The following is a 27,387-nucleotide window of genomic DNA, read 5'->3' as shown; positions in this document are numbered from 1 at the left end:
CATGCTGAAGAACAACTTAAAGGCCTACTGAAGTGAGATTTTCTTATTAAAACGGGGATAGCAGGTCCATTCTATATGTCATACGTGATCATTTCGCGATATTGCCATATTTTTGCTGAAAGGATTTAGTAGAGAACATCCACAATAAAGTTCGCAACTTTCGGTCGCTAACAGAAAAGCCCTGCGTTTACCGGAAGTCGCAGACAATGATGTCACATGTTGATGGCTCCACACATATTCACATTGTTTATAGTTGGAGGCTCCAACAAAAAGTGCTATTTGGACCGAGAAAACGACAGTTTCCCCATTAATTTGATCGAGGATGAAAGATTCGTATTTGAGGATATTGATAGCGATGGACTAGAAAAAAAGAACAAAAAAACTAATTGGGACAGATTCAGATGTTTTTAGACACATTTACTAGGATAATTCTGGGGAATCCCTTATCTTTCTATTGTGTTGCTAGTGTTTTAGTGAGTTTAACAGTACCTGATAGTCGGAGGTGTGTGTCCACGGGTGTGTTGACGCCAATGTCTCAGGGAAGTCGACGGCAGCTTTATGGACGGGGCAAACTCAGCTGATCCCCGACAATAAGCGACTTTTTACCACAATTTTCTCACCGAAACCTGCTGGTCGGGATCCATGTTCGCTGTGATCCATAGGAAAGTTTCACCTCCGGGAACTTTAAACAAGGAATCACCGTGTGTTTGTGTGGCTAATGGCTAAAGCTTCCCAACTCCATCTTTCTACTTTGACTTCTCTAATATTAATTGAACAAATGGCAAAAGATTCAGCAACACAGATGTCCAAAATACTGTGTAATTATGCCGTTAAAGCAGACGACTTTTAGCTGTGTGTGTACGCAGCGCTCATATTTCCTAACAGCCCGTGACGTCACCCGTACACGTCATCATTATGCGACGTTTTCAAGAAGAAACTCCCGGGAAATTTAAAATTGCAATTTAGTAAACTAAAAAAGCCGTATTTGCATGTGTTGCAATGTTAATATTTCATCATTGATATATAAACTATCAGACTGCGTGGTGGGTAGTAGTGGGTTTCAGTAGGCCTTTAAACTTTTAAACAACATGACTTATTCCATTCAGTAACAATACCAGATTTACACCTGTGCCACCTGACATTTCTAATTATTTTCCACTTCTGTGTTAGCTTTTTGCTAACATGTTTATGCATGTCACTTTTTCTTGAAATATCTTAATCAAAATGGGATTTTCACACGAAGCACCGACCATCCTGTGTATGAGTTCACAGAAACTGATGTTTTCATTCATGTTCAAAATAAAACTGGAAACATTTTGACTCTGCCATGAACGTCAGTAGAGCTATTCTTCTTTTTTTTAGAGGATGTAACATCATGTTTACTGCTATTGTTTCTGAATTTTTTTATAATGCAAGTTCAACATTTTTGCTAAGTTGTGCCACTCTGACATGTGGTGAAAAGAAAAGATTATTCGACAACTGTTGGTTCCTCTTAAAGCTTGCAAACATTAAAAACCTCGCCATCGTACTTTAATTGACATTTTTTCACTTTTAAAGTAGTGAATGTGAAGTGAATTATATTTATATAGCGCTTTTCTCTAGTGACTCAAAGCGCTTTTACATAGTGAAACGCAATATCTAAGTTACATTTAAACCAGTGTGGGCTGCACTGGGAGCAGGTGGGTAAAGTGTCTTGCCCAAGGACACAACGGCAGTGGCTTGGATGGCGGAAGCAGGGATCAAACCTGGAACCATCAAGTTGCTGGCATGGCCACTCTCCCAACCGCGCTATACCGCACGGGTTTTCACTTCACAGGTGTCATAGTTTTGATACCTTCAGTGACAATCTACAACGTAAAGACCTCAAGAAAATGCATTTAAATGAGGTGTGTCCAAACTTTAGGCCTGTACTGTATATACATTATATATATTTTTATATGATAAATAGACGGGTCCTTAGCTTTCAGGAACTGTCTTAGAAAGTACTATTTTCAATACTGTTGTGCATTAATTTATGGCAAACAGGTGCGATATACCTAACAATTTGAGTGTGGAGCTGCCAGATTCAAAGCTGCACATACATTGATGTTGTGTCAATGACTCTATGAATAATAACAATAATACATTGTGCTTATTATTCATAGAGTCATTGACACAACAATAATAATAACAATAATACATTGTGCGGCTTCACGGTGGCAGAGGGGTTAGTGCGTCTGCCTCACAATACGAAGGTCCTGCAGTCCTGGGTTCAAATCCAGGCTCGGGATCTTTCTGTGTGGAGTTTGCATGTTCTCCCCGTGAATGCGTGGGTTCCCTCCGGGTACTCCGGCTTCCTCCCACTTCCAAAGACATGCACCTGGGGATAAGTTGATTGGCAACACTAAATTGGCCCTAGTGTGTGAATGTGAGTGTGAGTGTTGTCTGTCTATCTGTGTTGGCCCTGCGATGAGGTGGCGACTTGTCCAGGGTGTACCCCGCCTTCCGCCCGATTGTAGCTGAGATAGGCGCCAGCGCCCCCCGCGACCCCGAAAGGGAATAAGCGGTAGAAAATGGATGGATGGATACATTGTGCACTGACTTTGTTTTTAGCCTACAGGCGCATGTTGCGGTGAATTCTATTTCTTTTAAGTACTTTTTAAAAGTCCATTTATGCATTTTTTTTTTAAATATGTGCATCCGTTTTTGTTTTTACACTGAGGACAATTTAATTCGAGGATTAATTAAGTTTTAGTATAGTAATGACAATATAGACGGGGGTCACACTTTTCTTGTTCTTCCATCCCTGGTTTCTTTACGGCAGGGGTATGGATCTCGAGCCAGATGCGGCTTTTTTGATGACTGCATCTGACTCTCCGATAAATATTAGCTGACATTTCTTAACACGATAAGTAATGAATAATTCCGCTGGTAACCACAGTGTTAAAAATAACGTTCAAAATATAAAACATTCTCATGCATTTTAATTCATCCATTTGTTTTCTACCGCACCTGTTCAAGAAGTTGCATTAAAGGTAAGAGATATTTTATCTATTATTGGTTAGCTTCAGAATAACAATGTTATTAAAAAGAATAAGAGACTTATATCCATCCATCCATCCATTTCCTACCGCTTGTCCCGTTTTTTCGATTTGATTCTCGATTCAAAAACGATATTTTTCCGATTCAAAACGATTCTGTATTCATTCAATACATAGGATTTCAGCAGGATCTACCCCAGTCTGCTGACATGCTAGCAGAGTAGTAGATTTTTGTATAAAGCTTTTATAATTGTAAAGGACAATGTTTTATCAACTGATTGCAATAATTTAAATTTGTTTTAACTATTAAACGAACCAAAAATATGACTTATTTTATCTTTGTGAAAATATTGGACACAGTGTGTTGTCAAGCGTATGAGATGCGATGCAAGTGTAAGCCACTGTGACACTATTGTTCTTTTTTATTATTTTTATAAATGTCTAATGATAATGTCAATAAGGGATTTTTAATTACTGCTATGCTGAAATTATAATTAATATTGATACGGTTGTTGATAATATTCATTTTTGTTTCAATACTTTTTGTTTGTTCTGTGTCGTGTTTGTGTCTCCTCTCAATTGCTCTGTTTATTGCAGTTCTGAGTGTTGCTGGGTCAGGTTTGGTTTTGGAATTGGATTGCATTGTTATGGTATTGCTGCGTAGTGGTTTGTTGGATTGATTTAAAAATAAAAATAAAAATAAAATTTAAAAAAATAATAATAAAAAATTGATTTTTTTTAAAATGAGAATTGATTCTGAATCGCACAACGTAAACGATTCGATTATTTCCCACACCCCTAGTACTTAATGACTAGTTAAGAACCAATATGTTACTAATTTGCATGTTAATAAGCAACTAATTAATGGTGAATATGTTCCCCATACTAAAGTGTTACCATGTTTTTTTTTACTGGTGCACAAAATCAACCGTTTGTTCAAACAACAAAACTAAGACAGTGCATAAACTCACAACAAATTACACTCCTGCAAATCAGTCAGCTGTTGCCGTATCTGTAATATGCCAACAGGGACAAGTTTGTATTTACACCATGGGTGTCAAACTCTGGGCCGCAGGCCAAATTTGGCCCGTCGTGTAATTTCTCTTGGCCCTTGAGGCTATATCAAATTAACATTAGAGCTGACCCGCCGCTGTAACACCGCATTCACTGCTAATACGCTTACTTGCCAACCCTCCCGATTTTCCCGGGAGACTCCCGAAGTTCAGTGTCCCTCCCGCATTTCATCCCAAGCAACAATATTGGGGGTGGGCCTTAAAGGCACTGCCTTTGGCGTTCTCTACAACCTGCCGCCATGTCCGCTTTTCCTCCATACAAACAGTCACATAATATGCGACTTATACACACAAACAAGTGAATGCAACGCATACTTGGTCAACAGCCATACAGGTCACACTGAGGGTGGCCGTGTAAACAACTTTAACACCGTTACAAATATGCGCCACCCGGTGAACCCAGACCAAACAAGAATGACACATTTTGGGAGAACATCCGCACCGTATCACCACATAAACACAACAGAACAAATACCCACAATCCCTTGCAGCATTCCATTTTTATTTAAATTTTATTTGATATGCCATTGATATTTTTTAATTATTATTATTATTTGAAACTCGATTTTGCATGTCACTATAAAGTTATATACTGTAAGCCTTGCTTGTTCAAGATTCAATGCAAAACTTGTTTGGGTCCCTATTAAAAGGTTAATTTGTTCAACCTCGGCCCGCGGCTTTGTTCGGTTTAAAATTTTGGCCCACTCTGTATTTGAGTTTTAACACCCCTGATTTACACAAAGAGTCGGGTGTGTTTTGATCTCCTCCGAACCCCTAAGGTCGACTCACCGAACCCTGGTTAAGAACCACTGACTTAAACCGTGTCAGCTTGTAAAAGTAAATCCCAAAGTTTCCATGACGCACAGGTTAATGTTTTACACTGAAACCCTTTTTTTTTTTTTTTTTTTTTTTCTTCTCATGAAAATTGAGACCTTGGCTGCACTTTGGAGGCTCGCAGGATGTGCGCATGTTAATACATAATACAACAAGTTTTCAATACATCATAAAGTAATTGATAATAACAGTTTACTCACCCCCTCCGTTTTTGTAGCACAGGTAAGGGAATCTCCAAACATTAGCCAAGTCAACTGCGAAGCCAATAACCGAGAGCAGAAAGTCAATCTTCTTGCCCCATAGCTCCCGCTCCTCCTCGGACTCGGAACCGGGTGTCCCCGCGTGTTGACCGGGCGCCGGGACGATGGAGGCGCTGGTGTACTGGACGCCGTTCTGGTCCTTCACGAGCAGGAGCTCGACCTCCTTCTTCTCCACGTTGCATTGCTTGAGCGGGGCCACCGACGACAGCTTGTGTTCGGGCACCACCTGGATGTTCATCTTGGTTCCCCCACCCGCTGTGCGCTCTCACGGCGGAGGGCGAGCGGAGTGCGCGTCTGTCTGCGTGTGCGTGGGTGGGCGCCGGCTGCTCTCCGCGGGAAATAGAGCCGGTGACACCGTCGTGCACATGGGCTGGAGAGGGAGCGGGAGAGGAGGGTTAGGCAGTCCGTGCGTAAAAGTTGCGCACAATTACGCACGGAAGCTCCGGCTCGGAAACGCAGCGAACATTGTAACATTTCACTTTAGCAGCTCGTGTTATTTATGCATTATAGTAATATACAACAACAAAAAATAGCATGCAATCGACAAAAAAATAAAATAAAAAGTGCGCACAATAACTTAAAAGATAACGGTTGATGCACGTACTTGCGGATTTAAGTCTCCATGATCCGGTGCTGCTGCTGCTGCTGCTGCTGTGGTCCAGATGCGTCTGAAGGGAGCTGGTCTATCCTGAAGAAACTTTTAAGACTCGCCTCCATCCAACCAGAAGACGCTCATCTTAAAAAAAAAAAAAAAAAAAAAAGGGTTTCCTCTCCTGTCTTTTTTATGTGATGTATCTCAATTGGCCATGTTGGGTTTTTTTTACGTTTCTATTTTGGTTTGACAGTTCTTATAAATGCGTGTGTGTAATGTCAATTTCAGGATTTGAGGGTTTCCCGAACTGTTGCCAACTTTCTTGCTACGTCTTACTCTACACCAGGGGGGTCCAAACTTTTTCCAGAGAGGGCCGCACACGGAGAAATGTTGATATTTTTCATTTTCAAACCATAACAAAATATATGGATTTTTTTTTTAATCCTTAGGGCTCCTGGGGAGCATAGAGGGTCTCAGTCACTAACATGTTAAAAATAAGTCAAATTATTATTCCATCCATCCATCCCTTTTCTACCGCTTATTCCCTTTCGGGGTCACGGGGTGCGCTGGCGCCTATCTCAGCTACAATCGGGCGGAAGGCAGGGTACACCCTGGACAAGTCGCCACCTCATCGCAGGGCCAACACAGATAGACAGACAACATTCACACTCACATTCACACACTAGGGCCAATTTAGTGTTGCCAATCAACCTATCCCCAGGTGTATGTCTTTGGAGGTGGGAGGAAGACGGAGTACCCGGAGGGAACCCACGCATTCACGGGGAGAACATGCAAACTCCACACAGAAAGATCCCGAGCCTGGATTTGAACCCAGGACTGCAGGACCTTCGTATTGTGAGGCAGACGCACTATTATTTTTTTTAATTTAATGCTTACAGTAAATCTCTATATCAACTTGAGGTTGACATAAAGTAAAACAAATAAGATTTTATGCCTTTTTTGTCAAAGACAACTTTGTTTTTTATGGTAAAACTGAAATATGCAGTATTTAGATAGACGGACAGACGGACGGACGGACGAACAGACAGACAGACAGACAGACAGGCAGGCAGGCGGGCAGGCAGATAGACAGACAGACAGACAGACAGACAGACAGACAGACAGACAGACAGACAGACAGACAGACAGACAGACGGACAGATAGATAGATAGATAGATAGATAGATAGATAGATAGATAGATAGATAGATAGATAGATAGATAGATAGATAGATAGATAGATAGATAGATAGATAGATAGATAGATAGATGCAGTATTTAGATAGATGGATGGATGGATGGATGGATGGATGGATGGATGGATGGATGGATGGATGGATGGATGGATGGATGGATGGATGGATGGATGGATGGATGGATAGATAGATAGATAGATAGATAGATAGATAGATAGATAGATAGATAGATAGATAGATAGATAGATAGATAGATAGATAGATAGATAGATGGATGGATAGATAGATAGATGCAGTATTTAGATAGATAGATAGATAGATAGATAGATAGATAGATAGATAGATAGATAGATAGATAGATAGATAGATAGATAGATAGATAGATAGATAGATAGATAGATAGATAGATAGATGCAGTATTTAGATAGATAGATAGATAGATAGATAGATAGATAGATAGATAGATAGATAGATAGATAGATAGATAGATAGATAGATAGATAGATAGATAGATAGATAGATGGATAGATAGATAGATAGATGGATAGATAGTACTTTATTGATTCCTTCAGGAGAGTTCCTTTATTTAACAATTAAAGCCCTCAAAGATCAATAATGCAGGACACCATTGATTTTAATTATTTAATATTTTTGAGTAATCACAGTGAAAAGTTGAATAAAATCCTATGAAATATATTTGAGATCTGAAAGGTTTCCCACTCATGAAGTGATACATTTGTATTAGGTTTTTTTTAATTTTTACTTTTAACAGTTAAATTTTAAGATCAACTTCCGAAATATCTGTCGATTTTAAGTTTGAACTATTATGTTGTTTGTTTTATGCTCTTTTGTCAAAACGTTGATGTTTTTATATGGCAACCACACAAAATATGCAATTTTTTTTTTTAAATAAATCATAAATGGGTTGTACTTGTATAGCGCTTTTCTACCTTCAAGGTACTCAAAGCGCTTTGACACTACTTCCACATTCACACACACATTCACACACTGATGGAGGGAGCTGCCATGCAAGGTGCTAACCAGCACCCATCAGGAGCAAGGGTGAAGTGTCTTGCTCAGGACACAGCGGACGTGACGAGGTTGGTACTAGATGGGGATTGAACCAGGGACCCTCGGGTTGTGCACGGCCACTCTTCCACTGCGCCACGCCTTGATAATTTTTAAGTAAGAATTCATTATAACATAGATTTTTTTTTGTCCTTTTTTTTTTGCAGCAATGGGAAAAAAAGAAAATAAAGACGAAAGCAACAAAAAAAACTGCCTGCATGGCAGCTTTGTGTTAATATTGCCACTTTTTCTCATTAGATTCACCTTATTCCACTTTTTTAAAATGTTTTTTTGAATTTTCGCAATACTATCAGTTTTGCAATTTTTGCAGAATGTGTGGCGGGCCGGTAAACGATTAGCTGCGGGCTGCAAATGGCCCCCCGGCCGCACTTTGGACACCCCTGCTCTAAAACCTCTCTTGACGACTTGTTTTCTCAAAAGCTACTAGCAACTTTTTTGGGGGGGGGGGGTTTGGCAACATGAAACACGTATCCCTCAAGGAGCAGCAGGTGTTTCCATGAGTTAAAGTTAAAGTACCAATGATTGTGGTGTGGTGAAATTACACTCTGCATTTGACCCATCCCCTTGTTCACCCCCTGGGAGGTGAGGGGAGCAGTGAGCAGCAGCCGTGGCCACGCCCGGGGATCATTTTTGGTGATTTAACCCCAAATTCCAACCCGTGATGCTGAGTGCCAAGCAGGGAGGTAATGGGTCCCATTTTTATGGTGAAGCACTTTCAGGCTTCACAGTAGTGTGGGTCTGACTCACAACAGTTAACTACTCACAACTGCGTCTCGGTCCGATCAACTCGTCCGTGTTAATGCAGGGGTATCAAACATACGGCTCGAGGGCCGGATCAGGCTTGCAAACTGGTTTTATCCGTACCCCGGAATGAGTCCGCTAAATATAAAAATGAACCTGACATTTTTGAATGAAAGATACAGCTGTTTTAAAATGTGTGCACTGGCTCTTGCAATAGCAATTACCGTATTTCCTTGAATTGCCGCCGGGGCGCTAATTAATTTAAAACCTCTTCTCACTCCTGCTCTTACCAAAGGCATGCAGTAAAAATTTGAGTGTGATGCAAGCTTGGACCTTAAATCCTACTGAATAGCTCTTAATCTTCTTCCCTTTATGCGATTTCAAATTACCAGTATTGAAACCAGCCTCCTCCATTTTGAAAATGATGACAGGGGAAGTGTCACTCGTGACGTCACGAGTTTGACCAGGCGGTAATTCAACGCAGGCGCATACTATATGCCCTGCGACAATTCAAGGAAATACGGTATTTGTATCTTTGTAGACGTACGTACCAAATAAACCTCATGATGTTAGCACGTCAGTCCCGAAAAATTATCAAACTACATAAATAACACCCTGTAATTTGATTTTTATATCATTTTTTTATCAGGATAGATTGGAAATTAACACCAATGAGTTGACTGATGAACAATATCACATAATTAATTCAGAAAATATAAATAACAACAAAGTATATATATATTATTAACCGCAACAGATAATTGTAAAAAAAACAACAACAACAACAAAACAAAAACAACATTTTCAGAGTGTACTTGTTCTATTTTTAAACAAAGAAAACAATATGAAGTTGTATTCATTTAAAAAAAAATGTTTAAGTGATTTTACCAGTCCGGGCCACTTGGGAGTAGATTTTTCTCCACGTGGCCCCCGATCTAAAATGAGTTTGACACCCCTGTGTTGATCCATCCATCCATTTTTCTACCGCTTATTCCCTTTTGAATCAGTCAATAGATTTTGTTCGTTCGTGAATGTGACAATCTTCCAGTCTTTTCATCAAATTTGATAGTCTCACATTGAATAATGCAGAACATGTATTCACATTAATCAATCAATCAATCAATCAATGTTTACTTATATAGCCCTAAATCACTAATGTCTCAAAGGGCTGCACAAACCACTACGACATCCTCGGTAGGCCCACATAAGGGCAAGGAAAACTCACACCCAGTGGGACGTCGGTGACAATGATGACTATGAGAACCTTGGAGAGGAGGAAAGCAATGGATGTCGAGCGGGTCTAACATGATACTGTGAAAGTTCAACATGTTACTGTGAAAGTTCAATCCACAATGGATCCAACACAGTCGCGAGAGTCCAGTCCAAAGCGGATCCAACATAGCAGCGAGAGTCCCGTTCACAGCGGAGCCAGCAGGAAACCATCCCAAGCGGAGGCAGATCAGCAGCGCAGAGATGTCCCCAGCCGATACACAGGCGAGCAGTACATGACCACCGGATCGGACCGGACCCCCTCCACAAGGGAGAGTGGGACATAGAAGAAAAAGAAAAGAAACGGCAGATCAACTGGTCTAAAAAGGGAGTCTATTTAAAGGCTAGAGTATATAAATGAGTTTTAAGGTGAGACTTAAAAGCTTCTATGAAATGAAAACAAACAAAGAATCCACAAAAGAAAGTACATTCACAAATCGAATCATGTAGCATTTTGTTAAACTCACTTCTTATTTCTCCCACAATGTTATTCTTCTCTTACAGTGTCCGTTGCAATAAATTATGCAAATGAGATGATGACATAATACAGCAACTACAAGCAAATTTTAAGACACCAAATAGATACTTTCCGTAGTGAGGGATTGGCAACACTTATTACGCATGCACTACCATCAGACTGACAAATTGTATATGTACATAAACCAATGATATGCATGAATACATACATATATTCCTACATACACAATCATACAAATAGACACTCAAGTAACACTAATAAAGCTTAACCTAATTTTACCATAACAATGTAAAAGGTCAGTATCGTCCCCTGTTCTTTCTTTTCCCACTTTATCTCCTTTCTTTTGGGATTCAAGTATTCATTTTGTATGTATTGTTGCATGTGACATCAAAACTACAACCAAATCTGTTCAATCTTTATACAAACGACATTTGGAAAGTTACAAAGGACTAATATTATTTGCAGATGATACAACTGTGTTCTGTTCAGGAGAGAACTTACAGAAGCCAATACAAACTAGGTCTAAGTCAGACCTACATAGAGGTTTTTGTTTCGTCTCTCTAAGACATTCCTAACGGACGTTACAAGCAGTTCTGTCTGTGTTTTTTCCTAGGGGGCGCTAGAGCGCAATTTTGAGTTTTGGGGTTTGTTTTTTTATTGAATGGCAATTTTTGCCAGTCCTGATGTGTGTGTCAAATACGGTGAGTTTTGAAGCATGTTAAGGGGGTTAAATTACAGCTCAAAGAGGCGGCGGAATAATAATGAAGAATAATAATAAAACCTTAAAAATACAATAGGGTCCCCTGTCCCAAAATGACATTTGGTCCCTAATAATAACAGAAGAAAGGAACACATTCATAAAGTTTGTTTGACAAAAACAGACACTCATTGAATCTCAGTAAGACTAAAATAATTGTATTTGGTAACAGTAGAAGGGAAAGTCAAACATACAAAAAGACATAGTAGATATTGAAAGGGTCAAAGAAAACACATTTTAGGGAGTATTAATAAAAAATCAAATGAACTGGAAACCTAGTGTAAAAAATATACAACATAAAATAGCAAAATATGTGTCAGGTTCGTCCCTGACAGTTTGGTTATGTTTAGTTTTTTCCTCTGCATTTGTCTTTGTTTCCTCCGTGTGTGTAGTATTTCCTGTCAGTGCTCTTATTTGGTCTGTTTCCTGTGTTTCTCCCTGAGCGCTGTTTCTCCTCAGCTGTGGCTGATTGGCACCTGGCCACACCTGGTGTCAATCAGCCCGCTCCTATTTTAACCTGCCTTCCCATCCAGTCTTGGCTGGATTATTGTTTTGCATGTCGCACTTGTCATTGCTACCTGTCGTGTCGTATCTTGTTGAGTCAATGCAGCGTTGCGGTAAGCTATGTTTGATAGCGGCTTTTAGCTTACTGTCTTTTGTTCCCTGCTTCCAGTTTGTTTTCTAAGTACAAGTATGACTTCTGTTTTCCATGCTAAAGTTCCTTTTTGTTTTCTAACTCCCATGCTAGCTCTCTTAGTTTGTTATCCGCCCACGTGCATGCTTTTTGTTTGTACCCTTTGTTTGGTTTTGTTCTAGTATTTTATATTAAAACCATGTTTTCTCATTCAATGCCCGCCTCCTTCTCTGCACCTTGGGGTTCGTCTCAAACTAACTCTGACAGAATAATCCAGCCAAATTCGAACCCCGCAGAGTTGTCCATAGCAGAGAGGCTTAATTTAGCGTAAAAAAAAGGGTAATTTAAAGAAAAGTTCAGGCGCTTTTTAAGCCCTCTCCCATCCACCTCTGTTGTCTGTGGGTCTATCTGGGGACCTCTTGGATCCGTCCCTTGAGGGGGGGCTGGGGGGTGGGGGCTATCAGTAGCTGTGCAGATGGGGATGCACAGCTACTTCTCGTCCCAGTGGGTCTGCAACAGACGCCATCATCTCCGGTGGGCCGGCAGACACCACCATCACCTCCGGGGGGTCTGAAACCTACGGCGCCATCACCTCCAGTGGATCTCCAACCTACGGCGCCTCATCTCCGGTGGATCTGCAACCTACGGCGCCACCACGCACTCCGGTGGGCCAGCAGACACCACCACGCACTCCGGTGGGCCAGCAGACACCACCACGCACTCCGGTGGGCCAGCAGACACCACCACGCACTCCGGTGGGTCAGCAGACACCACCACGCACTCCGGTGGGCCAGCAGACGCCAAGACGCACTCCGGTGGGCCAGCAGACGCCACCACGCACTCCGGTGGGCCATCAGACTCCACCACGCATACTGGTGGGCCAGCGGATGCCACTATCTTCTCCGTTGGGCCAGCAGCAGGGGGCACCACCATCTTCTCCGGTGGGCCGGCAACAGGGGGCACCACCATCTTCTCCGGTGGGCCAGCAGCAGGGGGCGCCACCACCATTCTGTCCGGTGGGCCAGCAACAGGGGGCGCCACCACCATTCTGTCCGGTGGGCCAGCAACAGGGGATGCCACCACCATTCTGTCCGGTGGGCCAGCTGAGGGCCCCACCATACTCTTGTCGGCCACAGAGGTGGTCATTTCATGGGCGACCACCTCGCAAATTGCAGCGGCGTTCTATTCACCGTCGCCACCTGACTCTTCCCCGCTGGGTGCGGGATACCCTTGTCCTCCCTCCACCCTCCCTTGACTTTGGACTGTTTGTATCCGTTATGGTAAGGGGGCTACTGTCAGGTTCGTCCCTGACAGTTTGGTTATGTGTAGTTTATTTCCTCTGCATTTGTCTTTGTTTCCTCTGTGTGTGTAGTATTTCCTGTCAGTGCTCTTATTTTGTCTGTTTCCTGTGTTTCTCCCTGAGCTCTGTTTCCCCTCAGCTGCGGCTGATGGGCACCTGGCCACACCTGGTTTCAATCAGCCCGCTCTCATTTAGACCTGTCTTTCCATCCAGTCGGTGGTGGATTATTGTCACTGCTGGATGGTCGTTCCTACCTATCGTGTCAATGCAGCGTTGCGGTAAGCTATATTCGGTAGCGGTTTGTAGCTTACTGTCTTTTGTTCCCTGCTTCCAAGTTTGTTTGTTCATAGCCAAGTTTGTTATCCGCCTCGTGCGCGCTTTTTGTTTGTACCTTTTTGTTCTGTTTTTATTAAATCATGTTTTCCTGCAAAATGCCTGCCTCCTTCTCTGCATCTTGGGGTTCGTAACAAACAAACTCTGACGGACTCTACACTAAACACAGTATTTCCGTAGCTAATATTACTTGCTAATACTTAAATGTACGACCTATTGAGTAAAGTTAACATGTATTTGAGTACTTACCATGAATATGTAGCTGATATAATACTGAGTATGGTAAAAGTAGCATGTCTGTGTGGTGTAGCCTATACTATTTATGTAATATAAGGTGTATGAAGTATCTGTTTAAGATAGGGGTGGTGGGGAAAAAAATGGAGTATTGTCTCCAGCTAAATGCTTTTAGTGAAACTAAATATTTCTATTTTATGTCTCTTGTGATTCAGAGGAGGACTGAATCCAGTGCAAATATTGCAAATTCGAAAGCTCCAAACAAGAGGCTCTCCGACTTCGTCACGGTACAGGTGCAAACTGGCCCTGTATTCACACAGACTGCGTGTGTGTGTGTGTGTGTGTGTGTGTGTGTGTGTGTGTGTGTGTGTGTGTGTGTGTGTGTGTGTGTGTGTGTGTGTGTGTGTGTGTGTGTGTGTGTGTGTGTGTGTGTGTGTGTGTGTGTGTGTGTGTGTTTAAAACACCTGGGGTATTACGGTCACACTTCTCAAGATCACACACAACTGTGAAAATACAGGAAAACTCAACATTTCAACGTGACTTTTGTAATTTTAAAGAAATTTGCAGTGAAAATTTTTTTGGAACCACCTCGGGCATCACATAAAAAATCGAGAAACTGTACCATGTCCCATTTTAAGATGCAAATTTAAAACAAACACTTGCTCAACCTTCAGTTCTCACAGAAGTCGGAACCATAAGAAATGTACACTTAAAGGCCTACTGAAATTAGATTTTCTAATTTAAACGAGGATAGCAGGTCCATTCTATGTGTCATACTCGATCATTTCGCGATATTGCCATATTTTTGCTGAAAGGATTTAGTAGAGAACATCCACGATAAAGTTTGCAGCTTTCGGTGCTAACAGAAAAGCCCTGCTTCTACCGGAAGTCGCAGACGATGACGTCACCGTGTGGGGGCTCCTCACATATTCACATTGTATTTAACGGTAGCCTCCAACAAAAAGTGCTATTCGGACCGAGAAAACGACAATTTCCCCATTAATTTGAGCGAGAATGAAAAATTTGTGTTTGAGGATATTGATAGCGACGGACTAGAAAAAGAAAAAAAAAAAAAACGTTAAAAAAATAATAAACGCGATTGCATTGGGACGGAGTCCGATGTTTTTAGACACATTTACAAGGTTAATTCTGGGAAATCCCTTATCTTTCTATTGTGTTGCTAGTGTTTTAGTGAGTTTAATATTACCTGATAGTCGGAAGGGTGTCTTCACAGGTGTGTTGACGCCAATGTCTCAGGGGAGTCGACGGGAGCTATGGACGGCACAAGCTCAGCTTTTCTGCGGTAAGAACTGACTTTTTAACCACAATTTTCTCACCGATACCTGCTGGTTGACATTTGGTAGGGATCCATGTTGGCTTGACCGCGCTCTGATCCATAGGAAAGTTTCACCTCCAGGAATTTTAAACAAGGAATCACCGTGTGTTTGTGTGGTTAGAGGCTAAAGCTTGCCAACTCCATCTTTCTACTTTGACTTCTCCAATATTAATTGAACAAATTGCAAGAGATTCAGCAACACAGATGTCCAAAATACTGTGTAATTATGCCGTTAAAGCAGACGACTTTTAGCTGTGTGTGTGTGCAGCGCTCATACGTCCTAAAAACCTGTGACGTCTTGCGTACACGTCATCATTACACGACGTTTCGAAGACGAAACTCCCGGGAAATTTAAAATTGTAATTTAGTAAACTAAAAAGGCCGTATTGGCATGTGTTGCAACGTTAATATTTCATCATTGATATATAAATTATCAGACTGTGTGGTCGGTAGTAGTGGGTTTCAGTAGGCCCTTTAAGGATTTTCGAACAATAGCTAGAGCCGATACTGAAGATGATGCAAATGATGGTGAACAATCTGATGGTGAAACAGCAGGGACAGCATCACAGAGTAGTGTGAGACCAAAAGAGGTGGAATAGTTTCAAGAAGTTGTAGATAGTGAGGCCCTTCATCATAAATTGGCCTCTCTTTTTCTATGTATGCAAACGGTTTTACATGTGTCAAGGGGTTCAACACAAAGATTGTAGAGGATTTGCATAAAATTCTGTCTTATTCTAACAGTTATACTCTCAGCAGTGTGAAAGATATCCTTTCTAAGGATAACATTGAAGTCAACGATTCTGTCTTGCAAGAAATTTCTAATGCTATAGTTCAAACTAATCCACTCCTTTTAACAACATCAGATAAAGGTTTGCTATCTACAGATTACGGAAGGAATTCATATTTCAAGGAGCATTTTTGTGTTATAGAACCCATAGAATATATTTTTAACAGTGATCATAAAAATATTTTGTTTTTGTTCTTGTCACTAAGGTACTTCAAACATTACTAGGAAGGGCAGATTTTTGGACCAAATTGTATTCAATGAAGAAGCTTTACCTGGACTCTTAAAGTCTTTTCAAGACAGCACTTATTATAAGAAAAATATTTACTGGGACAGCAAAACACAGGTATAAGTTTGGCATTATATATTGAAGATTTTGACATTTGTAAGCTTTTGGGTACATCTAGAAAACTTCATAAAATAACTGCAGTATAATGGGTTGTTCTAAATTTACCAGCTAAGTACCATTCGAGTCTCACTTCAATTCAGCTAGCTCTCTTTGGTAAAAGTGAAGATGTCAAACAATATGGTAATGAAAAGTTCCTAGAGCCATTGATTAAAGGGGAACATTATCACCAGACCTATGTAAGTGTCAATATATACCTTGATGTTCCAGAAAAAAGACCATATATTTTTTTAACCGATTTCTGAACTGTAAATGGGTGAATTTTGGTGAATTAAACGCCTTCCTATTTATCGCTCTCGAAGCAATGACGTCAGAACGTGACGTCACCTGGGTAATAAAGCCGCCATTTTCTCAAACACATTAAAAACACCGTGTCTCAGCTCTGTTATTTTCCGTTTTTTCGACTATTTTCTGGAACCTTGGAGACATCATGCCTCGTCGGTGTGTTGTCGGAGGGTGTAACAACACTAACAGGGAGGGATTCGAGTTGCACCACTGTCCCAAAGATGCGAAAGTGGCAAGAAATTGGACGAAATTTGTTCAAAATGCGAGGTTGTGGGGAAAGCCGACGAAAGCTATGCTACTACAGAGATGACAAGATTGTGTGGATATCCTGCGACACTAAAAAGCAGATGCATTTCCAACGATAAAGTCAAAAAAATCTGCCGCCAGACCCCCATCGAATGTGCCGGAGTGTCCGCACATTTTACCGGCGATGCTAAGACAGACATAGCACAGAGATGTATGGATAACCTGCAGATGCATTTCCAACGATAAAGTCAACTAAATCACAAAGGTGAGTTTTGTTGATGTTGTTGACTTATGTGCTAATCAGACGTATTTGGTCGCGGCATGACTGCCAGCTAATCGATGCTAACATGCTATTTAGGCTAGCTGTATGTACATTTGAAACTATATTTATATCCAGCGTTTCCCTCCACCCACATTTAATGCCAAACAAACACTTACCAATCGATGGATTTAAATTGATCCAGTGTCACAAGATGCGAAACTTCCGATCATTGGTCTGCACATTTTACCGGCGATGCTAAGGCAAACATGGCCGAATAGCGTCAATAGCTGTGTGCATCTGGCGTACTTTCATCCAACTACTGGATTTCCTCCAGGTGTCTTGCATGACCTTTTTGAAGGTGTCATACCTGTGGAATTGTCTTCGTGTTTAAAAAAGCTGATCTCAAAACATTTCTTTATATTTGATGCATTAAACAGCTGCATTAAATCATTCCCATACAAGGACTGAGACAGAGTTAACAAACCGCAAAAAATACCAAGAGCAAGCTTTGTTAAAGGAACTGTTGGTGGTAACAGACATGAAAATTGGACACTACTGCACCTACTTCCTTTTATAATTGGATGTGAGATACCAGAACAGGAGCCTGCATGGGAGATTTTAATGGACCTTAAGGAAATTGTTGACATTGGTGTGTCTAACAGTAAGTGTGGTGTTCTTGGGATGCAACTCAGTATTCTTCTTCCTCCAAACATGACGAGTTGAGATAATACCAAAAAGTTCTATTTTGGTTTCATCTGACCACATGACATTCTCCCAATCCTCTGCTGTATCATCCATGTATCCATTTTGGTATAAACTCAACTAATCGTGTTTGGAGGAAGAAGAATACTGAGTTGCATCCCAAGAACACCACACCTACTGTGAATCATGGGGGTGGAAACATCATGCTTTGAGGCTGTTTTTCTGCTAAGGGGACAGGACGATTGATCCGTGTTAAGGAAAGAATGAATGGGGCCATGTATCGTGAGATTTTGAGCCAAAACCTCCTTCCATCAGTGAGAGCTTTGAATGGTTGATCAAATACTTATTTTCCACCATAATTTACAAATACATTTTTTAAAATTCCTAAAATGTGAATTCCTGGATTGTTTTTTTCACATTCTGTCTCTCACAGTTGAAGTGTACCTATGATGAAAATTACAGACCTCTGTCATAATTTAAAGTGGGAGAACTTGCACAATCGGTGGCTGACTAAATCAATCAATCAATCAATGTTTACTTATATAGCCCTAAATCACTAGTGTCTCAAAGGGCTGCACAAACCACTACGACATCCTCGGTAGGCCCACATAAGGGCAAGGAAAACTCACCCAGTGGGACGTCGGTGACAATGATGACTATGAGAACATGATACTGTGAAAGATCAATCCATAATGGATCCAACACAGTCGCGAGAGTCCAGTCCAAAGCGGATCCAACACAGCAGCGAGAGTCCCGTTCACAGCGGAGCCAGCAGGAAACCATCCCAAGCGGAGGCTGATCAGCAGCGCAGGGATGTCCCCAGCCGATACACAGGCGAGCAGTACATGGCCACCGGATCGGACCGGACTCCCTCCACAAAGGAGAGTGGGACATAGAAGAAAAAGAAAAGAAACGGCAGATCAACTGGTCTAAAAAGGGAGTCTATTTAAAGGCTAGAGTATACAAATGAGTTTTAAGGTGAGACTTAAATGCTTCTACTCAGGTGGCATCTCGAACTGTTACCGGGAGGGCATTCCAGAGTACTGGAGCCCGAAATGAAAAAGCTCTACAGCCCGCAGACTTTTTTTGGGCTTTGGGGATCACTAATAAGCCGGAGTCCTTTGAACGCAGATTTCTTGCCGGGACATATGGTACAATACAATCGGCAAGATAGGATGGAGCTAGACCGTGTAGTATTTTATACGTAAGTAGTAAAACCTTAAAGTCACATCTTAAGTGCACAGGAAGCCAGTGCAGGTGAGCCAGTACAGGCGTAATGTGATCAAACTTTCTTGTTCTTGTCAAAAGTCTAGCAGCCGCATTTTGTACCAACTGTAATCTTTTAATGCTAGACATGGGGAGACCCGAGAATAATACGTTACAGTAATCGAGGCGAGACGTAACAAACGCATGGATAATGATCTCAGCGTCTTTAGTGGACAGAATGGAGCGAATTTTAGCGATATTGCGGAGATGAAAGAAGGCCGTTTTAGTAACGCCTTTTAATGTGTGCCTCAAAGGAGAGAGTTGGGTCGAAGATAATACCCAGATTCTTTACCGTGTCGCCTTGTTTAATTGTTTGGTTGTCAAATGTTAGAGTTGTATTATTAAATAGAGTTCGGTGTCTAGCAGGACCGATAATCAGCATTTCCGTTTTTTTGGCGTTGAGTTGCAAAAAGTTAGCGGACATCCATTGTTTGATTTCATTAAGACACGCCTCCAGCTGACTACAATCCGGCATGTTGGTCAGCTTTAGGGGCATGTAGAGTTGGGTGTCATCAGCATAACAGTGAAAGCTAACACCGTATTTGCGTATGATGTCACCTAGCGGCAGCATGTAGATGCTGAAGAGTGCAGGGCCAAGGACCAAACCCTGGGGAACTCCACACGTTACCTTAACGTAGTCCGAGGTCACATTGTTATGGGAGACACACTGCATCCTGTCAGTAAGATAGGAGTTAAACCAAGACAGGGCTAAGTCTGACATACCAATTCGTGTTTTGATACGTTCTAATAAAATATTATGATCGACAGTATCGAAAGCAGCGCTAAGATCGAGGAGCAGCAACATAGATGACGCATCAGAATCCATCGTTAGCAATAGATCATTAGTCATTTTTGCGAGGGCTGTCTCCGTCGAGTGATTTGCCCTGAAACCGGATTGAAAGGTTTCACATAGATTGTTAGACGCTAAGTGTTCATTTAACTGCTCCGCAACAATTTTTTCGAGGATTTTTGAAATAAAGGGAAGGTGAGACACCGGTCGGTAGTTTACCATGAGGTCAGGATCGAGGTTAGGTCTTTTAAGAAGAGGATGAATAACCGCTTTTTTGAATGCTAGGGGAACAGTGCCCAAGGAGAGTGATAAGTTTATAATATTTAGCACTGATGGACCTAATAATACAAAGAGCTCCTTGATCAGTTTCCCAGGAAGAGGGTCAAGTAAACATGTTGTTTGTTTTATTCCATTTACACGTTGTAACAATTCCTCTAATGTTATTTCCTCAAAACGAGAGAAACTATTTTGGAGGGCAGTATCCGCCGTATATACAATCGTGTCAGTGTTAATAGAACTCCGTTGTAAATACTTTTTTGCCCCACTGTATGTTCTTAGTTTGTGTCATTTGATAATTATAACAGTTTTTAATTTGTAAAAGTAGAAAAATGCACTAGTCCGAAGGCTTGAAGTGTTTTTTTTCCCCTTTTCTTGAGCATGCTACTGGTCAGACTTGCGGTCTACTGGTCATTACTAAAAACAACTTTTGATTTTGCCATTTGTATAAATCCACTATGGCGCTTCACTAATGTATATGCTTATGTTTTCCACTCTATACTCCATAGACATTAGACATTGTGTCTCACCGAAAGATGACAACACTGAGATGCCTCCCTGTTTTTGTCCGGGACGACACAACTAAGTTTTTCCTGCAGCATTTGGTAAGAAATAATAACAATAGGAAATTTACTTGAAAATTACAAGTACTATGGCCTAATGTAGCTTTAATGGAATAGTTCAACATTTTCGTATTCGTATTCTTTACCATGAATTGATTAACGTGGACCCCGACAAGTTCAAAAACTTATTCAAGTGATACCATTTAGTGGTCAATTGTACGGAATATGTACTGAACTGTGCAATCTACTAATAAAAGTATCAATCAATCAAAAAAAAAAGCTTGTTGCCCTGCTCTCTGGTTTAAGATAGAAACCATTCCTTTAACTATGCATGTATTTCTGAAGGAGAATCAGGCAATGGTTCCTCATCGCTTATTAGATTAGCTCAAATGCTGGTAGTCTAGTGGTAGCCTGCCTTCTCCAACAGTCAGAAGATAAACTTTACAACTTTATTCCAACTACATGGTGTTAGTTTTAAGTTGCAGAATAGAAGACGACGTTGCTGATGAATATCTGTTGAATATAAACTAAATTCACCCTGGCTCACAGTCGACGACGGCAAGCTAACACTTCCAATAGACTGCTTGTTTTTGAGCTAAGCTTACTTCAATCAATCAATCAATCAATCAATCAATGTTTATTTATATAGCCCCAAATCACAAATGTCTCAAAGGACTGTACAAACCACTACGACTACAACATCCTCGGAAGAACCCACAAAAGGGCAAGGAAAACTCACACCCAGTGGGCAGGGAGAATTCACATCCAGTGGGACGCCAGTGACAATGCTGACAATGAGAAACCTTGGAGAGGACCTCAGATGTGGGCAACCCCCCCCCCCCCCTTTCTAGGGGACCGAAAGCAATGGATGTCGAGCGGGTTTAACATGATACTGTGAAAGTTCAATCCATAGTGGCTCCAACACAGCCGCGAGAGTTCAGTTCAAGCGGATCCAAGACAGCAGCGAGAGTCCCGTCCACAGGAAACCATCTCAAGCGGAGGCGGATCAGCAGCGATGAACAACCTTCGCCTATTCCTTCAAAAATCCACGAATAGTTTAAATTAATGATTTCGGTTGGCTTGTCTTGAAACGGAGAGTGGGGCAACCAGCTAAAAAACTATTACAATTTCAACATTTTGAGTAGGATCTCATAGCTGATGACAAAGATTTTATGCATAATACACTTTGTGTAAATTTCATTTTGTGCCCAGAGATGTTTTTTAATGCCCAAATGTCATATTCTTTAGCCAATGCATATAACCATAAAGAAAAGTTCCTGGCAAAGTTTTTTCAAATATTTAATTGTTAATGTTCTGCCTTCAATTAATTTAAAAGTAATTGAAGGGTTTTTTTTCCATTTTTTTGAACATTGTAAAATTGTAATCGTTCCCAGAAGATCCATACAAGTCGGGCCCTAATTACATCCTTTTGTTCAACCTAACACTCAATCATGCATCTGTTACTATTCCTCAGGAAACTGACCCTGAAGAAAGAGTGCTCAGAGACGTGTCTGTTGGCATCTTTACAATCCTTGAAGAAGATGATCCTGCTGTATCACCCAACGTACGGGACTGGGCTGTTGTGTTGGAAGGTTCCATCGTGCTACATGACCTGCCAGACCTCGGTACCGCCTTTGCATACCTCTTTGGCCTACTGTATGCCATGAACATTGATTATCCAAAGCAGATAAAGAACACCTATGAAGCAATTCAGTCTATCTTTTTCGACCTTGGCTCTCAGTGCTCTCAGCGGACAAGGTCTTTGAAAACAAAGCTTTTGCTGTGACTCTTAAAGTGGAAGCCAACCTATGTTTTCTACCTGTTCTAGTGCATTGTGGTTGGTGGTCATATAAAACCTCACGGCCAGTGATTCAATACATGCAAGACCTCACGGAACACCTTTTTTTTTTTTTTTTCAAAATGTATTTACAGTTAAGTGAGGTACACAATTTTTTTCATTTTATTTTTATCAAAATGTATTTAAAATTGAGTGAGATTCACAAAATGCCATCATGCTACATAACCCGCCAGACCTCAGTACTGCCTTTGCATACCTCTTTGGATTACTGTATGCCATGAACATTGATTATTCGAAGGAGATGAAGTACAAATATGAAGACATTCAGACTATCTTTTTCGAGCTTGGGTCTGTGCTCAAGTCTCCTCTGCCTCTGAAATAGAGATTCTTTAAAAAAAAAAAAGAGAGAATAAAGAATCGTTAATCTATTTCAGAGGCAGAGGGGACTTGAGCACAGAGCCAAGCTTGGAAAAGATAATCTGAATGGCTTCATATGTGTACTTCATCTCCTTCGGATAATAAATGTTCATGGCATACAGCAGGCCAAAAAGGTTTGAGAAGGGAGTACCGAGTTCTGGCGGGTTATGTAGCATACTGGTATTTTGTGAATCTCACTTAAATATAGATATATATATTTTTTTTACATTTAAGTGAGGTTGACAAGACGTGCATATTCACTGTCAACTGATCAAGTTTCTCAACTGTTCTAATTTACAAAACAAATTTTCTCTATGATGATAATTCTATCATCAAATGCTAGACATCCCCATGTCTAGCATTAAAAGATTACAGTTGGTACAAAATGCGGCTGCTAGACTTTTGACAAGAACAAGAAAGTTTGATCACATTACGCCTGTACTGGCTCACCTGCACTGGCTTCCTGTGCACTTAAGATGTGACTTTAAGGTTTTACTACTTACGTATAAAATACTACACGGTCTAGCTCCATCCTATCTTGCCGATTGTATTGTACCATATGTCCCGGCAAGAAATCTGCGTTCAAAAGACTCCGGCTTATTAGTGATTCCTAGAGCCCAAAAAAAGTCTGCGGGCTATAGAGCGTTTTCTGTTCGGGCTCCAGTACTCTGGAATGCCCTCCCGGTAACAGTTCGAGATGCCACCTCAGTAGAAGCATTTAAGTCTCACCTTAAAACTCATCTGTATACTCTAGCCTTTAAATAGACCTCCTTTTTAGACCAGTTGATCTGCCGCTTCTTTTCTTTCTCCTATGTCCCCCCCCTCCCTTGTGGAGGGGGTCCGGTCCGATGACCATGGATGAAGTACTGGCTGTCCAGAGTCGAGACCCAGGATGGACCGCTCGTCGGGACCCAGGATGGACCGCTCGCCTGTATCGGTTGGGGACATCTCTACGCTGCTGATCCGCCTCCGCTTGAGATGGTCTCCTGTGGACGGGACTCTCGCTGCTGTCTTGGATCCGCTTGAACTGAACTCTCGCGGCTGTGTTGGAGCCACTATGGATTGAACTTTCACAGTATCATGTTAGACCCGCTCGACATCCATTGCTTTCGGTCCCCTAGAGGGGGGGGGGGGGTTGCCCACATCTGAGGTCCTCTCCAAGGTTTCTCATAGTCAGCATTGTCACTGGCGTCCCACTGGATGCGAATTCTCCCTGCCCACTGGGTGTGAGTTTTCCTTGCCCTTTTGTGGGTTCTTCCGAGGATGTTGTAGTCGTAATGATTCGTGCAGTCCTTTGAGACATTTGTGATTTGGGGCTATATAAATAGACATTGATTGATTGATTGATTGATTACACAATTATATTGCCTGGCTGCTGTAAAAACATTTATTTCTTAGCTTTTAACTTCAGTGTTACAGGGATCCAATTTTACAGTTAGGGAAGTGTTTGTTTCACTTTAAAGGCGAACATTATCACAATTTCAGAAGGCTTAAAACCGAAAAATATCAGTTCCCAGTGGCCTATTTTATTTTTTGAAGTTTTTTTCCAAATTTTTCCCTTCATGGAATATCCCGAAAAAAAGGCTTTAAAGTGCCTGATTTTCGCTATCTGTGAAGCCACCGTCCATTTTCCTGTGACGTCATCTAGTGATGCCAATACAAACAAAATGGCGGATAGCACAGCAAGATATAGCGACATTAGCTCGGATTCAGAATCGGATTTCAGCGGCTTAAGCAATTCAACAGATTACACATGTATTGAAACGAATGGTTGGAGTATGGAGGCAGATAGCGGAAACGAAATTGAAGAAGAAACTGAAGATATTGACGCTATTCGGCCATGTCTGCCTTAGCATCGCCGGTAAAATGTGCAGACCAAATGATCTGGACTTTCGCATCTTGTGACACTGGAGCAACTTAAATCCGTCGATTGGTAAGTGTTTGTTTGGCATTAAATGTGGGTGGAATGAAACGCTGGATGGAAATATGGCGACAAATGTACATACAGCTAGCCTAAATAGCATGTTAGCATCGATTAGCATGCCGTGCACACTCTACGTAAATCAACTTGAATCCGTCCCTGATCGTGTTGTTACACCCTCCGACAACACACCGACGAGGTATGGAAAACAGTCGAAAAAACGGAAAATAACAGAGCTAATATGACTTGTGTGTGTAATGTGTTTGAGAAAATGGTTGTGACGTCATCGCTCCAAGAGCAAATAATAGAAAGGCGTTTTATTCGCCAAAATTCACCCATTTAGAGTTCGGAAATCGGTTAAAAAATATGGTCTTTTTTCTGCAACATCAAGGTATATATTGACGCTTATATAGGTCTGGTGATAATGTTTCCCTTTAAAGAAAATATCTGGGAAAGTGTCAAGGTCTCTGACACACCCAATTTAACCCTTATGTAAAACATGTTTCTGAATGAGAAATAAACAAGGTTTTAGATATATTTTGATGTGTACTCTTTACTTTATTTATTCATTCAACATTTCTTAAAAACAATTACAGCAACATAAATGTTACTTGACTTGTAAAGGAAGTTTTCTAACTGAAGTAACAAGAATTTCCGAGTTAGTTGAAGGTAAAAAGACATGGAATTGAAGCATGAAATTTATTGTTGGTCCGACGTAAATATCATAATTAGGTGAACAAGATCGAGTTGGCATAACTCTTATCCAAACTTGGAAATCTTAGTTAAGTCAACAAGAGTAGTCAAAGTTCAACAAGAACATATGAGTTAGTTGAAAGTAAAAATACATGGAATTAAAGCATGAACTTTATTGTTGGTCCGACGTAAATATAATAATTTGGTGAACAAGAAGATATGAGTTGACATAACGCTTATCTCAACTTGTAAATCTTAGTTAAGTCAACAATAGTAGTCAAAAGTTGAGAAAACGCTAAAATCTTGTTGCATCACGTTATCTTGAAAATTTGCATTTTCTCAATTTTTTTTTTTCTACAGTTTAGTCTAGCGGTTGGTGCCAAATCCCCAAAAATATTTATACTCCAAAACCAGGAGGGCGTGCATGGGCAAGGATGGTTTCGCCCTATTGTCCTGATAAAAACAACTGTTTTGATGCCAACTATAGCAATCCTATACTGTCAAAGCCAAAGACGGGCGATGAAGTGGAATTTCCGCCTGGTAGCATTGAGGTAATGTGTGGCAGAAAGATTGATTGATTGATTGATACTTTTAATAGTAGATTGCACAGTTTAGTACATATTCCGTACAATTGACCACTAAATGATAACACCCAAATAAGTTTTTCAACTTGTTTAAGTCGGGGTCCACGTTAATTAATTCATGGTATTGGATTGCTGTGGATCGACTACTACCAATCCAAAAAAGTCGGAATCCCCCAGGTACGCATTCCATTCAGTCCAGTTGCGATCGATTGAATGCCCTGAGATGACAATGACCTGGATGAATGAGAACATTCATAGACAGATTTAGGGTGCTGATGATCATATATGCGTAAAATCTGAGCAAACTTGGTTGAAAACTGTTCTCAGTCTATGCAGAGGCAAATCAGCCACAAAATGTTCATAACTATTTGTCCATACTATTTGTCTAGAAAATTGAGGGGGTGACAAAAACCAAGGATTCTGTATCAAATGGATGGCAATGGCAATACACACACTGACAAGCCGCCTCGAGAATGACTTTGAATGCATAATTTATACAAAAAACTCCCAATTTTGCATGAAACCGGATAAGTGTATCTTTTTTTTTTTTACAATTCAGACTTTATCTGTTTCTTCTCTGCACTAAAGTGATCAAATTACAGTTTTTCTAAGAAGCCGTAAAAGCATTGTGTTCCATGTGTAATTCAATTGCACATCAGCTTTTGCCAGAGGGAATGATTTCTATTAGATATGCTTGATCAGTTCATCCCATTAAAGTCAATGAATGTCCTCTTTGCTCTTCGGGGGTTTGTTTTATAAAAGCCTAATAGGCTCGGTTGTTGTGTTTGTGGAGATTGATTAACTGCAGCGGTGGCCCAGTAAAGGAACAGGTAACAAGAAAAGATCATATTACTGTTGTTGTGCTTGTTTTCTAGATGCAACTCGGACTGGTGCGTGTGCACACAACTGAGCACCGGTGGGGATTGAACCCATAACATTTACGCTTAAATTGTAAGGTGCGTCCGTGTTTATCTTGGTGGTCCTCTCTTGTCCTGGTCTTAAGGTTCTGGTCTCTCTGCTTGTTGACCTTTGCATGAGAAGCTAATGAAAGAAGACATGGACCTCTTAGAAGTCACAGGATGGACCTCGGGAGCATCCAGCTACGGTCACAACCTACTGTCGTCTTGACCCACACGAGCTGGTATTATTGTCCAATACTTTCATGTATGTGTAAAGTCAAATATGAGAAAGATTGCACTCTTTGGAGGAAGAGCGTTTTTAAGGTTTTCTGTGACACTTTTAGATCCA

The 27,387-nt window shown here is 41.0% G+C and overlaps 1 protein-coding gene across 1 annotated transcript in view; it reads right to left on the bottom strand.

Annotated features, from left to right (window-relative positions):
• Positions 1-5,905, bottom strand: part of slc6a2 (solute carrier family 6 member 2) — a 127,458-nt gene extending 121,553 nt beyond the window's left edge. Inside the window, exons 1-2 of the mRNA XM_061877276.1 lie at positions 5,792-5,905; positions 5,128-5,557 (exon numbers count right to left, since the gene is read on the bottom strand). Of these exons, the coding sequence (XP_061733260.1) occupies positions 5,128-5,425 (298 nt within the window). The 5' untranslated portion in view covers positions 5,426-5,557; positions 5,792-5,905. The remainder of the gene's footprint in view (positions 1-5,127; positions 5,558-5,791) is intronic.
• Between the last annotated feature and the right edge of the window lie 21,482 nt (positions 5,906-27,387).

This window comes from Nerophis ophidion, linkage group LG02, assembly GCF_033978795.1.
Source record: "Nerophis ophidion isolate RoL-2023_Sa linkage group LG02, RoL_Noph_v1.0, whole genome shotgun sequence".
NCBI lineage: Eukaryota > Metazoa > Chordata > Actinopteri > Syngnathiformes > Syngnathidae > Nerophis > Nerophis ophidion.
Note: the sequence above shows the minus strand (reverse complement) of the source record. Positions and strands in the feature narration are given on the sequence as shown.